The sequence below is a fragment of the Cibotium barometz genome, chromosome 21 (assembly GCF_041138505.1).
Source record: "Cibotium barometz isolate CiBa-2024 chromosome 21, ASM4113850v1, whole genome shotgun sequence".
Classification (NCBI taxonomy): domain Eukaryota; kingdom Viridiplantae; phylum Streptophyta; class Polypodiopsida; order Cyatheales; family Cibotiaceae; genus Cibotium; species Cibotium barometz.
In genome coordinates, this window is record NC_141066.1 from 45,193,297 (window position 1) to 45,211,603 (window position 18,307).

The following is an 18,307-nucleotide window of genomic DNA, read 5'->3' on the forward strand; positions in this document are numbered from 1 at the left end:
TGTGTGTACATGAACATACATGTGTGTGCATCGACATACATATAAATCTATTTATATATACATGCTTACATACCTATAGATACACATACATACATAATATATATAAGTGTGTGTATCTATAGGTATGTAAGCATGTATACAAAGATTTCATGTGAGATGTGAGATTTCATGAGAAAGATGTGAAATTCAAAATTGCATTGGAAAATGCGACGGCTTGCGGGAGGGTTATTTTAAATTAGCCCCACCTCCTTCCCCCACGTGGAGGGGGGTTGTGGTTAATCTTGTATAGATAGTGCAGGATTATGAATAAATCAGATGAGAAGGTGGGCGTGTTCTGGCACAAGGGCATGGTGGAGAAGCATGACTTAGGGAGGGGGGTGTTTGATACTCTGATGGATCCTGGCTTTTTGGAGGTGCTGGAGCCCCACCCGGAGAATCCCGATCGCCTGCGCAACATGCACTCCATCCTCCGCAAAGGCCCGCTATCCCCTCACCTCACCTGGCACCAGGGCAGACCCGCGCGCCTACCCGAGCTCTTCTCCTTCCATTCCCCTGGTAAGGAAAAACTCTATACCAATTGAAAATCTCCCCATTTTAAAAATAGGATAATACCTATAATGGTTTTGGAGAGAGAGAGAGAGAGAGAGAGAGAGAGAGAGAGAGAGAGAGAGCATGAAACGTCTACCAAAGTCGTTATGGGTGTACGAGACCAAAAAGCATTACATATCATGTGTAAACTGCAGATCACAACATGAAACAATGAACTGCTAAAGAAAAGAAAATGACCCACGTACTACATGGGCCTCACATGTACGGTGAATGCGTGATGCTCATCAAGTGCCATCCTCCTTTAATACTGTCTACATGGTGTCAATGTCCTATTGCTGGGGTGGTGTTGCTCTATGGTGCGGGAGAATGTCCCATAAAATGTTTTGCCTGTTGATCCTGTCTCCATGTGTGGCCTCTCTATGACGATGAACTGAAGACAGAGTGAAACTTCCCTTGTATCTCATAGTATATAGAGCATCTAAACAAATAGTGCTCCTTGGTCTCTACCTCTGGTCATGTATAGCCTACATGGCTGCCCCTTTCCTGGTATGCCATGTGCTCTCCTAATCTTTATCTGAAGGCGGTGGGAAGACACCCTCTCTATTTGGAGGCGGTGGGAAGACACCCTTAGCTAACCAATGACATTCCTCATGGCACGGGACATGTGTCTCTATAGATAGCCAAGTCTTCAATGAAACCGGGAATGCTCTTTATGAAACTTTAGCTCTAGTGGAGATAGTTTTGTTTGACTTGTGTGAAAGCAACCGAGTTCTAGGCGAATGATGTGGTTGATCTCCTACCGAGAGAGATCAAGGAAAGCTGCATCCAAGCTGTACTTAAAGCGCACGGGGAGGGGGTGAAGACCGTGTGAATTGAACTAGCGGGTGATGTGAGAATACCATGTATAATGTCCCTCTTGTGCTAGCTGCATGGAGGACACATTTTCCAATGACACATTTTCCAATTGCGGGGATGGTCTCTATCCACTTTATACATGTTATTTGTTAGTGATGGTCTAGAAAAGAACATCACAGACCAAGGGGCTTGCCTCAAACTTAGCAAGCATAATCTCATGTAACCTTGATGAGACTGACTCTTGATCATCAGGGAAACACTCACCTGCTCCTCTAGTTTATCTCACCCAAATGTAGATCTGAATAATGAAGCACACTATAGCAGGTATCACCAAGGTGTCAAACAACCAACTTTCAGTGTTTGGCAGTTGGCTCATGAAAGTGGGCCTAGAAGCTTTCGGCGGGCCATAGTTACACGACTAGGAAAGACTAGGAAAATTGGTGGAAAAAGTGGAATATGTTGCGCTTTGGATTGGTCAAAGGCATTAATATCATCGTGCGCTTTAAATCATTGTTCTCCAAATGTATTATCAAGGATGGGTATCAAGATATGGGTTGTGGTCCAAAATAAGCCACCTATCATAAGCGGTTTGCATGGCCTTTGCCCTATCGGTCCTGGGCTAGGTGTAGACTTTGTCCATCACTTGGCCTACCTAGACATTTGTACAAATAATAATATAAGTGGTTGTAATTGTCATGTGCAAGACATGCACCGGCTGAACTCAGAGGCTAATCCTGAAGAGGGCGACATGATAAAGACGGATTTGAACCAGATTTTGGAGCAAGTGTTGTTGATTTGGCAAGCGATTGACTATTGGTGGACATGGAGGGTTGTCAGCCACCATATAGAGGTGTATCTCCAGTTGGCTGCAGCAAAAGTGAATAGGAGCTGGTCGGCCAGTTCAATATCTCATTTCCAGCCTATAAAAGGCAAAACGTGCTCATCGTTTGATAAATTCAGCCCCTTGCTTGGCTGGATCATAGATTATGTCACGTGCATCCCGCACTTGGATGCCACGTACACATTTCTGTACAGAAGGTGCAAGACCTGTGATGGTGAACTGGTCCCATGTGAGCCCAGTCCGGGACGAGTCAGCCAGGGATCCATCTCAGATGTCCGAGGTCAGGTGTGCATTGTCCTGCACAGGAGTCTAAGGTCAGGTGTGCACTGTCCTGCACATGAAACAGTGCCAGTCCGCGCTGTGAGTCTCCCTCAGCCCATAGGGCTACCCCGGATCTTAGTGTGGGCATGGGAATGGTGTAGAACCACCCCCATGAGGGCCAGGAAGGCCCAGGCTGAACCCACCAGCCATGGAGGGGCTGTAGGACAGCCCCAGGGGCAGGCCAGGGGTAGCCAACTGATTATCCAGCCATGGGAGGGGTATAGGGCAAGTATGGGGCAGCCCATACAGGCTGCCTAGTCCCCAAACAGCCTAGAAAAGGTGCCCAAACTTGACTTAAAGCAGGTGCCTCATGTCCAGCCAGCCAAGAAGAGATGCGTAGACTTTATGGGATTTTTTCAGCATTTAATGCTGGATTTACAGTCGTGGGACAGAATATTGCTGGCCACTTGGGTTTACAGCTGGCCGACTGCTCATGATTGGGTAGTATAAATAGTGGAGGCCACAATCCCATTCCTTCATCTAATTCTCCACCAAGAGCTCAAGCATAAGAGGCTAGACAAAGCCAAGAGGGTGCTAAGCAAAGGGGTGAAGGATTCTGGTCAAGGGCAGGGTATTCCCAGCCAAGAAAAGGTCCAAGATTGCTGCATTTTCTTTCAGTTTTCTCATCATTCTAATAAAGCAAATACACCATCCGTGGTACAGAGGGTAATTGGGACCCAATACTGTGTCCTCTCCATCTCTCCCTCTCTCCCTCTCTCTCTCTCTCTCTCTCTCTATTTTCTGCACATCTCCTTTCAGTTTGTGCGTTAATTTTTCGTCGCGAAAAGAGTGCTGAATTCTGAGTATTGAAGTTTCCGATTCTTCTCCGAAGCTTCCGCATATTACAGTGGTATCAGAGCCTACTTCAAGTACAAAGATTCAGCAAAGAAACCAGATTTTTCTCTCGCTCGTGTGGTTGGTTTTTAGACGCCGGTGGACTACCCCTTTCGGAGTGACTCGTGTCCCTCGAAGGACGGTTGGTTTTTAGCCTTCGGAAGCCTCTGGACGTCTCCCACACAGATAGTGGATGGTCAGATTGCGTTCCGGAAAGGAATTGCATTTTTCTATGGCGAGCTTCGACGACGAGAGAGACCAAGAACCACGGGACCAGAGTGCACTAGGCAGCCTAGCTAGGGCACCAGGCTTGAGTGTCACAGACATGTTCCAGCAGATGATGTGAGCAATCGCAGAACAGACAGCCAAGTTGGATGAGCAGAAGGCGCAGATCTTGGCTCTGGAGGAGCGTACCCGCTCTCCAGCGTCGCGTTTTCCATCTCCTCCCTCCTCCTTCCGTATCCCAGATACCAGATCCTTGACACAGGGACCCTCTCGCGGGGTCACAGCCGTAGCCAAGCGCCTTGCTTGAGTTGCAGATGCGTGCATTGGAGATCCGACAACGAGAAGACAACGCCATGCGACGCGTGGAACACGAGTGTTACCTCAGAGCTTTGGATGCCAGATTGACACCGGCGGCGCCCTTGAATCATTTTCCGGAGAAAATGAACTTCAGTAAGTATAATGGTAAACTCGATCCCACAACTTTTTATTCATGGTTACATCAATTTGAAGCTTACTTTGTCGTAGTGAGGAAAATAGATACTGATAGAGTGATCTTAGCCAGTTGGTACTTGGAAGGTGAGGCCATTCCTTGGTGGATTCAGTGGGCTCATGTCCACACCAGAGCAGGTATGGCAGCTTATGTGTGGGACGAGTTCGTCCGCGACCTTAAGCAGCGGTTTCTACCGCCCCACTACCTTGAGCGACTCGAAGACGAGTTCAGGGGAGCCCGTTAGAACGCGCAACCAGTCCTTCAGTTTGCCAATAAAATTTCAACCTTATGTCTGCAATTAGGCTTATCTGATACGGACAAGAAAGGGCAGTTTTTGTATGGCCAGGACACACAAATCCAATGGGAGGTGCGTATGTTTAGGCCAGCCACCTTTGAGGACGCACTCTCACTTGCGTAGAGTGCAGAAATGAAACATAATGGTGGCAAGCCCAGGACTTCCTAGCCGGCTTCTCCCCCAGGGCTAACGCCTCGGGGGGCAAAAGCCAGAACCAGACGGGGTCTTCCCCAGGACAGAGCTCGGGAGCCTTTGGCTCCAAGAACTCGAACAATGCGTCAAAGCTTACTCCATACCAGAAAGCGGAGGCAGGCAAGACAGGTGGCAAGTTGAGCGCTGAGGAGCTTTCTCAGTACAAGGAGGAGGGTAGATGTTTCTTTTGTCATACAAAAGGACATACTTCTCGGGATTGTCCTAAGAAGCCTCCAAAGCCCGCCGCAGCCGCCTCCACAGCTTCCGTGGTGAGCTCAGCTCCCAAGCGGCTAATCCTAGTTCTTCAAACCCCGGTGCTTCAGTTGGAGCAATTATTAGCCGGGAGCTCGAAGATAAGCAAAAGGGCGCCCATGACTAGGAGTATGAGCGCAACGAATTGCTCAAGTCCTTTGGCTACATAGGTGGCCAGAGAGTCGTCTTGTTTGACAGCGGCAGCACGGAGGATGTGGTCACGGAATAGGCCGCTGCGTGCCCGTTTCGAGCTGACTTTGGTGGACAAACAGGTTGAGGGTTTTAGCACAGGTATGACAACGAGCGTCAAGTATGAAGCTCTAGTTGCTAAGTTAGTGATTCAGGGCATAGAGTTTGTGCGTGACTTTATGGTTGTCCCTCTTGTAGGAGCAGACATAATTTTGGTTATTCAGTGGTTTCACAAGTTTCTTCCTGATGTCAAGTGGGACAAGCACACGTTCCAGATCAATTGGAATGTGTCAAACGCCCCGGTGACCATTAAGTGTGAGCCAGGAGTTCCGAACTTTCCGCTCATAAGCCACTTGCAGGCTAAGCGAGCAGTCAAGAAAGGCGCACAGTGTGCAACGATTTACATCCAGATAGCCCAGACGGTAGCCAGTGCTTCCGAGAAGTACTCGGTTCTCCATGAAAAGTTCTAGAAGATTTTTCTTCGGGACTGCCTCCCTCCCAGCTTCCCCTGTTTAGATCGGAGGACCACAGGATTGACCTTCTCCCAGGCTCGGAACCCCCGAGCAAGTTTCCGTATCGCCTTTCCAAGGCAATAATCAGCCTGCCTAGCTCCAAGCTTCCCCAAACCTCGAAGCTAGTCTTGTGTGCGTGTAGCATACGGTAGATACACACTGTGCACATGACATACTCCCCTTTCTCTAAGAGCTCACTCCTGAGCTCACAAAAAAGCCAGGGTAATCTCTCTGAAGAGAAGTCAATGTCTCCCATGTAGCGTCCTCCTCAACACGATCCTTCCACTTGATCTTGTATTCCGTGATAAGCGTAGTACGCAATCTTCGTTCACGAAATCCAAGAATCTTTTCAGGTTTGTGCGGAATAAATGTCATGTCCTGGACATCTATAATTTCTTGAGGAGTAACTAACTGATCTGCTCCACCCAGTACTTCCTTAAGTCTACTGACATGAAATACAGGATGAACTTTCACATGAGAAGGCAAATCCAATTCATATGCAACTGAACCAATCCGTCGTGTAACACGAAATGGTCCACAGTATCTAGGGAATAATTTCGGAGATCTACCTGTCCGTAAAGTCTCGGAATCTTTCGGAACTCGCAAATACACCATCGTTCCTTCAGAGAACTCTCTAGGTGAACGATGTCTATTAGAATAAAACCTGTCTCGGTCTTGAGCACTTCTAATAGATTCCTTCGCAACTTGTAACATTTCTTGCATATCTTGCAAAAAATTACGTGCTGCAGCATGCTGAAGTCCTGAGAATCCTACTGTAACAGGTGATCCCATACATAAGCATGAAAGGACTAAAACTTGTACTCGTATGCTTAGTACTGTTATATGCAAATTCTAACATAGGAAGATAATCCTCCCACGAACTCTGTTTTTTGGATACATATGCTCGAAGCATATCCTCCAAAATCTGATTCACTCTTTCTGTTTGGCCATCAGATTGAGGATGATCTGAGGAACTCAAATTGAAAGTTGTTTCCAACTTCTCAAAAACAAGTTTCCAAAAATCACTCGTAAACTTAGAGTCCCTATCACGGGTTGGTAAAAATCTAGCCATTTTTGTCAAGCGATCTACCACAACCCAAATAGAATCGTAGCCTTGATGTGTTCTTGGCAATCCGGTAATAAAATCCGTGGAAATACTTTTCCATTTATTACCTGGGATTTGCAAAGGATGCAACAACCCAGACTGTCTAAAGCGTTTAGCTTTATTTGCTTGACAAATTTGACACTTGAGAACATAATCTTCTACATACCCTTTCATCTTTGGCCAATAAAAAGTGTGTTTCACTAACGATAGTGTCCTGTGTATCCCAGGGTGTCCAGCAGAAGGGGCGTCGTTACACTCCTTAAGAATCTTGGACCTAATGTCCGAGATCTGTGGTACACAAATTTTGTCATTACGGAATAGTAAACCATTCCGAATCATCCAGTGGCCTCCTGCAGCTTGAATGGTAGACTGCTCAGTCATTGAGTCTTGGTCAATCAATGAGCTCCCGTCCTGGATCTTCTGCCAAAATGGATAAAAATAACTGTTAGTCCTGCAAAGCCCTCTCAATGATTGAAATAAGTCAGTAGAAATCTTGGTGAACGACAAAGTATTCACCTCTCTAATTCGACTAAGCGCATTTGGAATACTATTCATGGATCCTTTCCGATAACGGATCTCAAAATCAAAATCTTGCATTAACTCAACCCAACGAGCTTTCCTTTCTCTCAAATTATCCGCATCACACTCATACTTGATTGACTGATGATCAGTCAATACCACAAACTTGGAGCCATATAAATAATGTCTCCAAACCTTGAGAGCATGAATCACAGCATAAAGCTCCTTCTCAAGGGTTGGCCAATGAGATTGAGTGTCGTCTAGCTTTTTACTTTCAAAAGCAATCGGTCTACCATCTTGAAATAGAGCAGCCCCGATGGCATAGTCACTGGCATCAGTTTCAAGAACATAAGGCCGACTAGGATCGGGTAATGCTAAGATAGGTGCTTCCTTGACTTTATCTTTCAAAAGTCTGAAGGCCATATCCAAATCGTCATTCCAAGTGATAGGCTGATTTGACTTATGTCCACGACCTTTCAATAAAGTCGGTCATCGGTAGTGTGAGCTGAGAGTACTCCCGGGAGCACAGAGTTTCGAGAAGAAAAACAACAAAATCGAGAAAAGAATGAAGTTGTTTCACTGTTTGCGGTATAGGCCAGTCCAGAACCTTCTGAACTCGGTCATAGTCAATGCTCAATCCATCTCTAGTGATCTCGTGTCCCAATTAAATGATGTCTGTCATAAAAAACTCACATTTACTTAACTTAGCATATAGTCGATTCTGTCTTAAAATAGATAAGACAATCGTGAGGTGTCTAACATGATCCTCAAGAGTACGACTATATATTAAAATATCATCCAAGAACACCACCATAAATTTTCCCAAATGTTCACGAAAAAGATCGTTCATCATTTGCTGGAAAGTGACTGGAGCATTGGTTAACCCAAAGGTAATACGAGAAACTCGTACTGGCCATACCTAGTCCGAAAGGCGGTTCTTTCGACATGCCTTTCATGAATACATATCTGGTGATAGCCAGTACGTAAATCTATCTTTGTGAAATATTTCGCTCCTGCTAACCGGTCAATCAGGTCATTTGATCTAGGGAGAGGATAACAGTTCTTAATTGTCAGCTTGTTCAATCTCTTGTAATCTATACACATTCTGTAGGTGTTGTCCTTCTTTCTCCTAAGCAGCACAGGTGCATCCCAAGGTGATTTACTTGGACGGATCTGGCCCATCCTCAAATAATCTTCGAGTTGTTTAGCCAACTCATCTTCCTCAGCTTGGCTCATCCTGTAAGGTGGAATACTAACAGGATAGGCACCAGGAATCAAGTCAATACGATGATTTACTGCCCTTTCAGGTGGTAAACCCGATGGCAGTTCCTTAGGAAATACATCTTAAAACGAATCAAGTATCTTCTGTAATTCTTTGCTTTGAAATACACTTAATTCATTGACATCCATGGAAGGTATGAGAAATGAAGAAAGTGGAATCAATACACAATGGAAAGCGGTATACAAAGAAGAATCCATTATATTTCCAAAATCAACTGTATTTACAAGAGGTCCTTGAGAGGGATGCATATAATCACCTAAAATACTATACTGGGTGTTCCTATGTTGAACAGAAAAAATATGACTAGACCAATCTATCTGGACTTGAAGAGTCTTAAACCACTCAATTCCTAATAACAAGTCTACATTTTCTAGGTGCATAACATAGCATTCCAGAGTATCTTTGTAGTCCTGAATCCGGATTGGTAGCATCTCCACCTTTCGATCCCATACTTGCCTTCTCGCAGATAGGTGTACCTTATAGGTATGATCGCTGGGTGTCGTATCAAGACTCAATTTCCGTACAAGTTTGTAGTTAACAAAGTTGTGTGAGCTGCCAGGTCTAGAAGAAAGGGAATTCTATGGCCATTCACTTCTCCATAAACTCGGAGAAGATCATGCAAGCCAAAAACTTTAGAGTTGAACAAACAATCAGAACATGTACTAGGGCGAGAAAGTACAGTAACTGATAATACCTATCAACAAAGACAACTGGTTAGCTGCCTTTGGCTTGGGTCCTACGTTGGTCTTTGCATCCTTTTGCTTCGGGCACTCGTTATGCATGTCCCCTTTTTCTTCGAGATAAAACAACGTCCCTCCTTCTTGAGCTGTAAAGCCTTAAGGAGTCGTTTCTTCTTTGTTGGTGTTGAACTTGAATTCTTCGAAGGTTGGTTCGAAGACTTTCCTTTAGTCGTGTTAGCCATAGGTGCGGAGAACTTTCTTTTGTGCTTGTTCACCTACTTGGTAACGGGTTTAGACTTGGAAGAGACCATTGTATCATCATAGATACGAGCTGAATGAATGGCTTCGTCCAATGTTTTGCATTTGTTATTTTTAACCTGTAAACGGTATGAGTCTTGTAAACCAGCTACGAAGAACCCCAAAAGAGTTGTGGGATCCATCTTTGTAGCTTTCATCTGCAGGTCTCTAAACTTCTGGAGGTAGACCTCATAAGTGAGGTGCTGCGAGGTCATGGTCAAAGCTGTAAACCGGGCAACATCATCATAATCATCCTCTTTCTTGAGGAATTCCTTCTTGAAGACATCTTCAAATTGTGCCCAAGTTGTTGGCTTAGGGTTGAGTTCCTTCCACCAAAGCAAAGCTTTGCCGGAGACAAGGGGCTCCAACTCCGATTCTTGGGTCTACATCTTGAAGAGGGCAAGTGGAGAGAAATTTCGATCTTTGCACAATAAAAGTGCGAGGGAACTTGAGAGCTTGAGAGCTTGGAAACTTGAGAGATGTGTGGCAAGAAGCCCACTTAAGGGGTTTATATAACCTTCCCCAAAAGCAACTTGAGCTTTTGCTTTTGTGTTTATATATGTATATATATGGATATATATATATTCTGCTTTCTTAAAAAAAACACACCTGTAAACCTTAGAGGGGCCTTTAAACTCTAAAAAAAAGTTTAATCTAAAAAAAAAAACGAACAGCCCAAATCGGTGTTTCAATGCTTTTTTGGTTTTTTTTCCCCCTCTTCCCTCCTGGATTTATCGCTGCCGGCCCACGTTGCTGCCGTCATCCACCTGGCTGCCTTCGCCAGCTTTCCTGCCGACGCCGCCTACGCTCAGGTATGCGTGGCTGTCTGCTGCCGTCGCCGACCGTGGCTGCCGGTGCTTTCGCTTCTGCTTGCGCCTGCGCCAGCCTCGCGTAGGCCTAGCCACAAGCCGGTGTAGGCCTGAGCGCCTGCCTACGTAGGCTTGGCCTACTTCATGCGTGCGCCTCCAACAACATACGACCAGCACGCGATCGCCCTCCAACAGCACACGACCAGCACGCGACCACATCTCACGCTTTCTCTCTCGCGTTCAAACAAAAAACGAATATGCTTTTTTTCTGTTTTCTCTCACACCTTGTTCATGCGACTGCACAAACACCGAATCTAGCCTTCTTCTTGCAAAACAAATCAACCCTACTAGACCACCTTCTCCATCACAAGTTCTTTGATGAAAAAGCACATACTATCTGAAAAAACAGCAGCATGCTTAAACAAAACAGCAAGCTTCTTGAACACATACCTTTCTTCGACCTCATCTTCTCTACCTACCGACTTGCTCGTTCACGAGGCACGCTCTGATACCACTGTCAATCCCCAAAAGATCTCCTCGTAGAACGCTCCTGGTTCGAGACTCGAAACCTGCAAACAAACAAATAAACAAGAAGGGGGTGTAGGCCTGACTCACCTCCCAACCATGACAGCCGTGGGCAAGCCCACAGTATTGGCTGTCCCCACCGAGCCATGAGCTGAGCTAACTAGGTTGACGTACCGACCAATCGGCTATTTAATAGCCCCCACCTAATGATAATTTGTGCATCTATATTTGTGTCCACGACTCTCTTCACTCTGCTGGTGTTGACTGTCCCCTTCGCTCTCCAATCTCGTCTCCAAGCTCTGTTCACCAATAGTTGGTATCAGAGCTTCTGTGCCTGAACTTTCTTTTGCTCGCCACTGTCTTCAAACTACTACCTTGTGTGCACCACTGCTCGTTGCTAGCCAGCCGCTCCACTCACGGTACTTTTGCCTGCCTGCCTGCCTGCGATGGAGATGGGTGTACGGCGTTGCAAATGCTGCAGTAGGAGAAGAAGGCGGCAACCAGAAACTCTAAAAATCAGAGGAACCCTAAATCTTGCTGTGATACCAATTGTAGGTTAGGGTTAGGGTTTGCATTTTGCACAGGTACAAGCCTAAGCGACGGAGGATCAAAGAGATCCATGGTGTGTGTGTGTGCACAGAGAGAGAGAGAGAGAGAGAGAGAGAGAGAGAGAGAGAGAGAGAGTATTGCAAGACTCAATGATGTGATTAGTCTATGTGATAGAGTGAGGTTCACTCACCAAGTACAAAGCCAAATATCACACTCTAATAAGTGAATGCCACATGGCACACTTATGTTATTCACTTATAAGAGTGTTCACACACTACCAGAACAATAACCCTTTTAGGGGCTGTTTACACACACGCACACATACACACATACACACACATGTCATAAACATGGATTCACATACACGAGACATGAGGGGGGACACACATGAGACTTCGAATCCCAACAGATGCTAGTTGCTCTACCAGGTTTTTGGCCATTTCATTCTTGGTCATTGATGGTAAGTTTTAAATTTCTTGATTTTTTGAGAAACTTTGAATTGAAACTAGGGATTTAGTTGTCAGAATACGCAGCGGAGATGATGACCAGATCTGGGAACACGAGCAAAAACGCATGCAGAAAAATACAGCACAAGAGTATGAGAGATAGAGGCGTGTAACTCTGCTCTATATACACAAGAAAATCCCGGGTATGATACACAAATGGTATGGGGGCTGGGGGCCTATATATATGCCCCCACATCAACAGTCGGCCTGCTGTAGGACAGCCGACTGGACACAGAAATCCTCCACGACTGAATAATCACAGTCGGCCAGCATCAAAATGGGTCGGCCAGCATCAGAAGAGTCCCACGACTCATGCAGTGCAGTCGGCCATGTCACAGATGCAGTCGGCCAGGCTCAGGGTCCTCCTGCCACTACTAGACTGCCTCCCATGCCACAGAAAAATAGGAAAAATAGGGAAAAAATACAGAGAGTGGGGAAAAATGATAAAACACCTCATAAGGGCGGGCACACCCACAACAAAGGCCCTGGTGTATAAAATTGGACAGGAGATGACTTCTAACACCCCCTCTCAGCTCCTAGCTGTGAAACCAACCACAGGGAGCTAGGGTGCCGCCTGAGAAAATCCTGAGAGAGTGACTTCGTGAAGAGGTCCACCGTACTGTCCTCCGTCGAACAGAACTCTAGCAAGATGTCATCAGCAACGATCTGTTCATGAACAAAGTGCCTCTAGATGACCATGGGTTCCTTCAGTGGAAGCCAAAACTTGCAATGCAATCTCTGCATCCTCACCACCTCACAAGCAGCACCACACGCAGCCCGGTACTCTGCCTCTGTCCGCGACAAGGCAAAAGATGACTGCCTCTTACTGCTCCGTAAGACTTCTCCTGGGCCTGAAGTAGATCTCCTCGTGTCCGGATCTCCTCCCCAAACTGAGTCACTCCAACCGTGGAGTTGGACTCCATCCATCAATCCCCCTCCTGTGTACAAGAGTCCATGATCCTTCGTATGCCGCAGAAACCACAGGAAACGCAATCCTGCCTCCCAAAGAGTCATCCGCAACCATGAGCTCAACTGCCTCATCAGGAAGCTCCCGTCCAATCTGATGTCCATCAACCAGATCAATGAACCATTTTGCTTTTGAGTCAAAGAGGCATCACACTGCTCACAAGGATCAACACCTGTTACGGTGCACAAACAAGTCCTGGAAACCTGATGAAGACCACGCAAGGCCTTCTGAAACCTGTCAACCACCCCCTCTGAATCCGGAACCACAAAGCCTGGAGAAACCACCTCCTTCTGCAAGTAATCACCTGCCACTTGCCTAGCTTTCCGAAAGGTCCCCGTGGAAAGAACATCCTCATCTACTGGAGGTTCTTTGTCCCGAATACTACGAGACATCAGAGCATAAGTTACCTGTTCAGTTTCCTCTGACTGACGAACACAAGAACTACCAACATCGGTACTGGAAAGTTCCATCTACTGGCAAGCTATCCACCATCTGGTCCCGGAAAGCCCGCACCTGCAGCGTATCCACACTTAAGTGGCCGTTACCAGACTGCCACTCATCAGAAACCTGAGGACCTGGGAGAGAGAGTGCTGAAAGCTTGTAAACTCCATTCTCCACTCCGCCTTCCCAAACCACTTGGCCTGTTGCTTTGTCCCGGAGAGCAACAAAATGCTCATCAAACTCCACCCGTACGCCAGTCTTGCAAACCTGATGCACTGACAACAACAACACCTGGGAGGAATGCTTCCCCCCTCTGCCATCGGGAACTATCTCCATCCTGCCCTCACTGTGAACTGGAGTCTGGGATAGTGGATGTATCCCCAGTGAGTATGTGACCAGAAAACCTGCAGAGATCGTGTAAACCGGAACGGGAAGGAGTCATGTGCCTGGAAGCACCACTATCGAGAATCCACTCCCGAGTACCCGTTGTGGAGAGTCCTCCAATCTCCTCCCTGCCTGAAGAAAATGAAACATCGGTGTCCACCACCTCCAGGTGCACAAAAGCCGGAGTCTTCATGATTGCTGCTGAGGAATCTTCACCCTTCTCGGTCTTTCGCTTGGGACACTGCCTCCAATAGTGGCCTTTCTCGCCACAATCATTACAGGTCCTCTCTGCCTTTAGTTTCTCGCGGTCAGTAAAACGGACTTCTTCTCAGACGACTTCTCCGACGAAGCCTTCCCTTTGCCCGTGTTACGGCCTTTCGACCGTTGGCCAGTTAAGGCCTCCGAACCTCCACCCTGAGGAGGGTTCGTGAATCGTTCCTCCTGGTCCAAGACCATGGGCACAAGCTCCTCCCAGGTTATGGTGCTGAGCCTGCCACTGGTAATCAAAGACGAGTAAAATGCTGAGTACGAAGAGGGCAAGTGCGACAGCAACGTTATGGCCATGCCCTCTGACGATATCTCCTTCCCAGCCTGAAGAACTTCCTGCTGAAGAGCCTGCAGCTTGTAAATATGCTCCCGCATCGTCAACAACTTTGCAGGGCTCATAACCTGCATCTGTACTTCCAAGGAAATCCTCTTCATGGGCGATACCCTATTGTAAAGAGAGGCCAAATGCTGCCATATACCTCTGGCTAGCGTCATATGCTTTACATGATTGATTAGCTGCGGTGTGCAGTTGAGAAAGATAAACGAATGGACCCTGGCGTTGACACGATCCCACATCTGTGTCTGAGCCTCCCGGTCCTTTTGGATCGACGGTAACTCCCCTTCCTCTACTTCCAGCCGTGGAATACCAACAATGATGAAATCAGCGAGGTCGTAAGACTCCAGAACAGATTCCATCATAACCTTCCATATACTGTAGTTGCTCCCGTCCAACTGACGGTCCACCGGGAACGTGGGGAGTGTCGGGATCTTCACATGCCTCTCGGCCATCTCAAACAGATCTGCCATTGCGGGGATGTACTCTGAAAAGGGTGGGTGGGTGGCAACAAAGAAGAACTAATACCTGCAAGTGGCTGTCCAGCAAATCAGCCCGCCGTCCTCTTGCTTCTCCTCTTCCCGAACAGTCCAAAACAGTCCACCAATCAGCCACACAACAGTCCCCCTCTTGCTCACACAAATCCCAAGAACTATCTAGAGCCTAGGGCTCTGATACCATGTCAGAATATGCAGCGGAGATGATGACCAGATCTGGGAACACGAGCAAAAACGCATGCAGAAAAATACAGCACAAGAGTATGAGAGATAGAGGCGTGTAACTCTGCTCTATATACACAAGAAAATCCCGGGTATGATGCACAAATGGTATGGGGGCTGGGGGCCTATATATATGCCCCCACATCAGTAGTCGGCCTGCTGTAGGGCAGCCGACTGGACACAGAAATCCTCCACGACTGAATAATCACAGTCGGCCAGCATTAAAATGGGTGGGCCAGCATCAGAAGAGTCTCACGACTCATGCAGTGCAGTCGGCCATGTCACAGATGCAGTCGGCCAGGCTCAGGGTCCTCCTGCCACTACTAGATTGCCTCCCATGCCACAGAAAAATAGGAAAAATAGGGGAAAAATACGGGGAAAAATGATAAAATACCTCATAAGGGCGGGCACACCCACAACAAAGGCCCTGGTGTATAAAACTGGACAGGAGATGACTTCTAACATTAGTTTGGGTTCTTGGTTTTCTTCAGTTTGATTTCTTGAGAAACTTTGAATTGATACTAGGGATTTATTTTGGGTTCTTGGTTCTCTTCAGTTTTGGGTTCTTGGTTTTCCTCAGTTTGATTTTTTGAGAAACTTTGAATCGATATACTTAGGGATTTGTTTTGAGTTTGAGCTTATTGAGTGATGCATATCCCACCATGGTTCAGGTATTGCAGGGCATCTAAAAGGTGAAACACAGACTTTGATGTAGTTCTTTCAGTTGACATGATGTAAAACAATTCACCATGATTTGTTTTTGTACTATGGTTCCTCCAATGGTTCTGCAGACTATATCCAGGAATTGATTGATGCGGATGCTCAGGGAGGAAAGGTACTATGTGTGGGGACCAAATTAATTCCTGGATCATGGGATGCAGCTCTTATCGCAGCCGGCACTACCCTCGAGGCCATGAAGAGCATCCTAGAGGGCCAAAACAAGCTAGCATATGCCCTTGTCCGGCCTCCCGGACATCACGCCCAGCCTACTCAAGCTGATGGCTACTGCTTCCTCAATAATGCAGGCCTTGCCATCGAATTTGCCATAGCTTCTGGTGTGAAAAGAGTGGCAGTTGTGGATATCGATGTCCATTATGGGAATGGTACTGCGGAAGGTTTTTATGATAGAGATGATGTTTTAACCATATCATTACACATGAATCATGGCTCATGGGGTCCTTCACATCCTCAAACTGGGCTGCCTGATGAGGTGGGTAAAGGTAGAGGGGTAGGCTTCAACTTGAATATCCCTTTGCCAAATGGAGCCGGAGACAAAGGTTATGAACACGCAATGCAAGAGATGGTGGTCCCAGTTGTGGATAAATTCAAACCTGAGATCATGGTGATGGTGATTGGTCAAGATTCAAGTGCGGTACGTCTAGTCTCCCTCCCGAGACGTGCATGGCTCGGTATTCTGGATTATGTGGTGATTATGCGATCATGGAACTTGCATTAGGGTTTTGTGCTTGAATGTGACTAGATTGTCATTACATAATTTTATGTGCAAATTTATAGTATTATATTGTTCAATACTTCCAAAAAATATAAAATCTAGGTTAAATGTATAATTCTTTGATTATCAATTATAGTATTATATATTATAATATATTTTATGTATAAAAAAAATATGATAATATGTTATGCTAATATATAATATATCTTAAATCTTTTTTTTTGGTTATAATAATAGAGTGTATTATAATGTACTATGGGGTGGTGCATTGCCTTGGACTAAGATGGAGAAAATATTGATTCTTGTAAACAGTTTGATCCCAATGGAAGGCAGTGCTTGACAATGGCGGGATATCGTCGATTGGGTCAGATTGCTCGCAATCAAGCTAACTTGTATAGTAATGGCCGAGTGCTACTGGTGCAAGAGGGCGGTTACCACTTAACTTATTCAGCCTACTGTTTGCATGCAATCTTGGAGGGTGTACTAAATCTTCCTTCACCACTTCTTTCTGACCCTATTGCGTACTATCCCGAAGACGAAAAGCTGACTCTGGCGGCGGTTTCTCAGATCAAGAAAGACTGGACCAAATGTTGTCTCGATGCAATGCCTAGCTGACATGCTCAGTGTTTTTGAAAATAGAACTTGTGGCAGTTATCTTCTGTATGTTGGCTTCACCACTTCTTTTTTTTGCATGTAACTCTGTGATTTTTGGGTGATGGGTTAAAGCATGTATGGTTACATGCTGCCTAAATCAGGTACGATCAATTGTTCTGCTGAATGCAACTGGAGAATCCTAGTCACAGCTGACATGCTCAGTGTTTTTGAAAATAGAACTTGTGGCAGTTATCTTCTGTATGTTGGCTTCACCACTTCTTTTTTTTGCATGTAACTCTGTGATTTTTGGGTGATGGGGTAAAGCATGTATGGTTACATGCTGCCTAAATCAGGTACGATCAATTGTTCTGCTGAATGCAAATGGAGAATCCTAGTCACAGCTGACATAGCTTCCTTTAGGTTGTATACACCCTTATGGGCAGAGCTGCTTTTAGGCTGTTAACACGCTTACAGGTGCTCGTGCAAATGGAGAAAGCCTAATCAGCTTGTTCATAGCCATTGCAGCTTGACGTTATTGGCATGTGTAAGCAGCCTCCTTAGTGCATTCAAAGTCATTACTAAAATTTAATACCCTTCAACAGCCCAACTGCCATTTTCAGTCCATCCTTTGGGCAGCCTTTCAATGGTAATGAGAAGTCACTCGTGTGATGGTTTTTAAGTCGATACCACACTTGTCTCATTAGGCTTTAATGGTGTTTAGGGCCCTAGCTTCGTCAAATTCTTTTTGGCCCGCCTTGCAAAAAGTTTGGGCTAAGTGGTATGTTGAAAAGAAATGAAATATAAAAAATTGCTAAGAGAGAATCTTCTAAAATTAGTTTTGGGGAAAAAAAATCAATTCTTCTAAATATCTATCATCTATCATGATGATATCATAGCATGGCCCTCCTTTTCTTGAACTGACTTGGAGATGCATCTTGCACATTTTATGTACTGCCGTGCTTTACCATAGTGCACACCACGCTAATGATGATGATGAGTTAGACAAACATCTACTCTTATCTTTTTGTATGAGTTCTAGTTTTTCCATGGCCTAGTACCACATGGAGCTCTTGTATCTCATAGACCCATTGGGTATTTTCGAGGATGTTTTAATGTATGTATGTATCCCCCCCCCCCCCCCCCCCCCAAAAGAAAAGAAAAAAGAAAAAAAAATGATAGGCTCTTATAATAGAGAGATTCTTCTCTTGTTTAGAGATTTAAATAATTATATTTAGGTGTTGGAGTTTGAATTCTCCCCTCCCCCAAGCCTAGTGTAATACAATGACTAGTTGGGCTAGGGTATGCAAACATAGTCTCATCA

The 18,307-nt window shown here is 45.7% G+C and overlaps 1 protein-coding gene across 1 annotated transcript; it reads left to right on the forward strand.

The window, feature by feature from the left end:
- The first annotated feature begins 266 nt into the window (after positions 1 to 266).
- Positions 267 to 17,385, forward strand: HDA08 (histone deacetylase 8). Its single transcript, XM_086815888.1, has 3 exons — positions 267 to 555; positions 15,731 to 16,311; positions 16,705 to 17,385. The coding sequence occupies exons 1-3, from the start codon at positions 303 to 305 to the stop codon at positions 17,005 to 17,007; spliced, it is 1,137 nt and encodes a 378-aa protein (XP_086672014.1). The 5' UTR covers positions 267 to 302; the 3' UTR covers positions 17,008 to 17,385.
- The last annotated feature ends 922 nt before the right edge of the window (positions 17,386 to 18,307 follow it).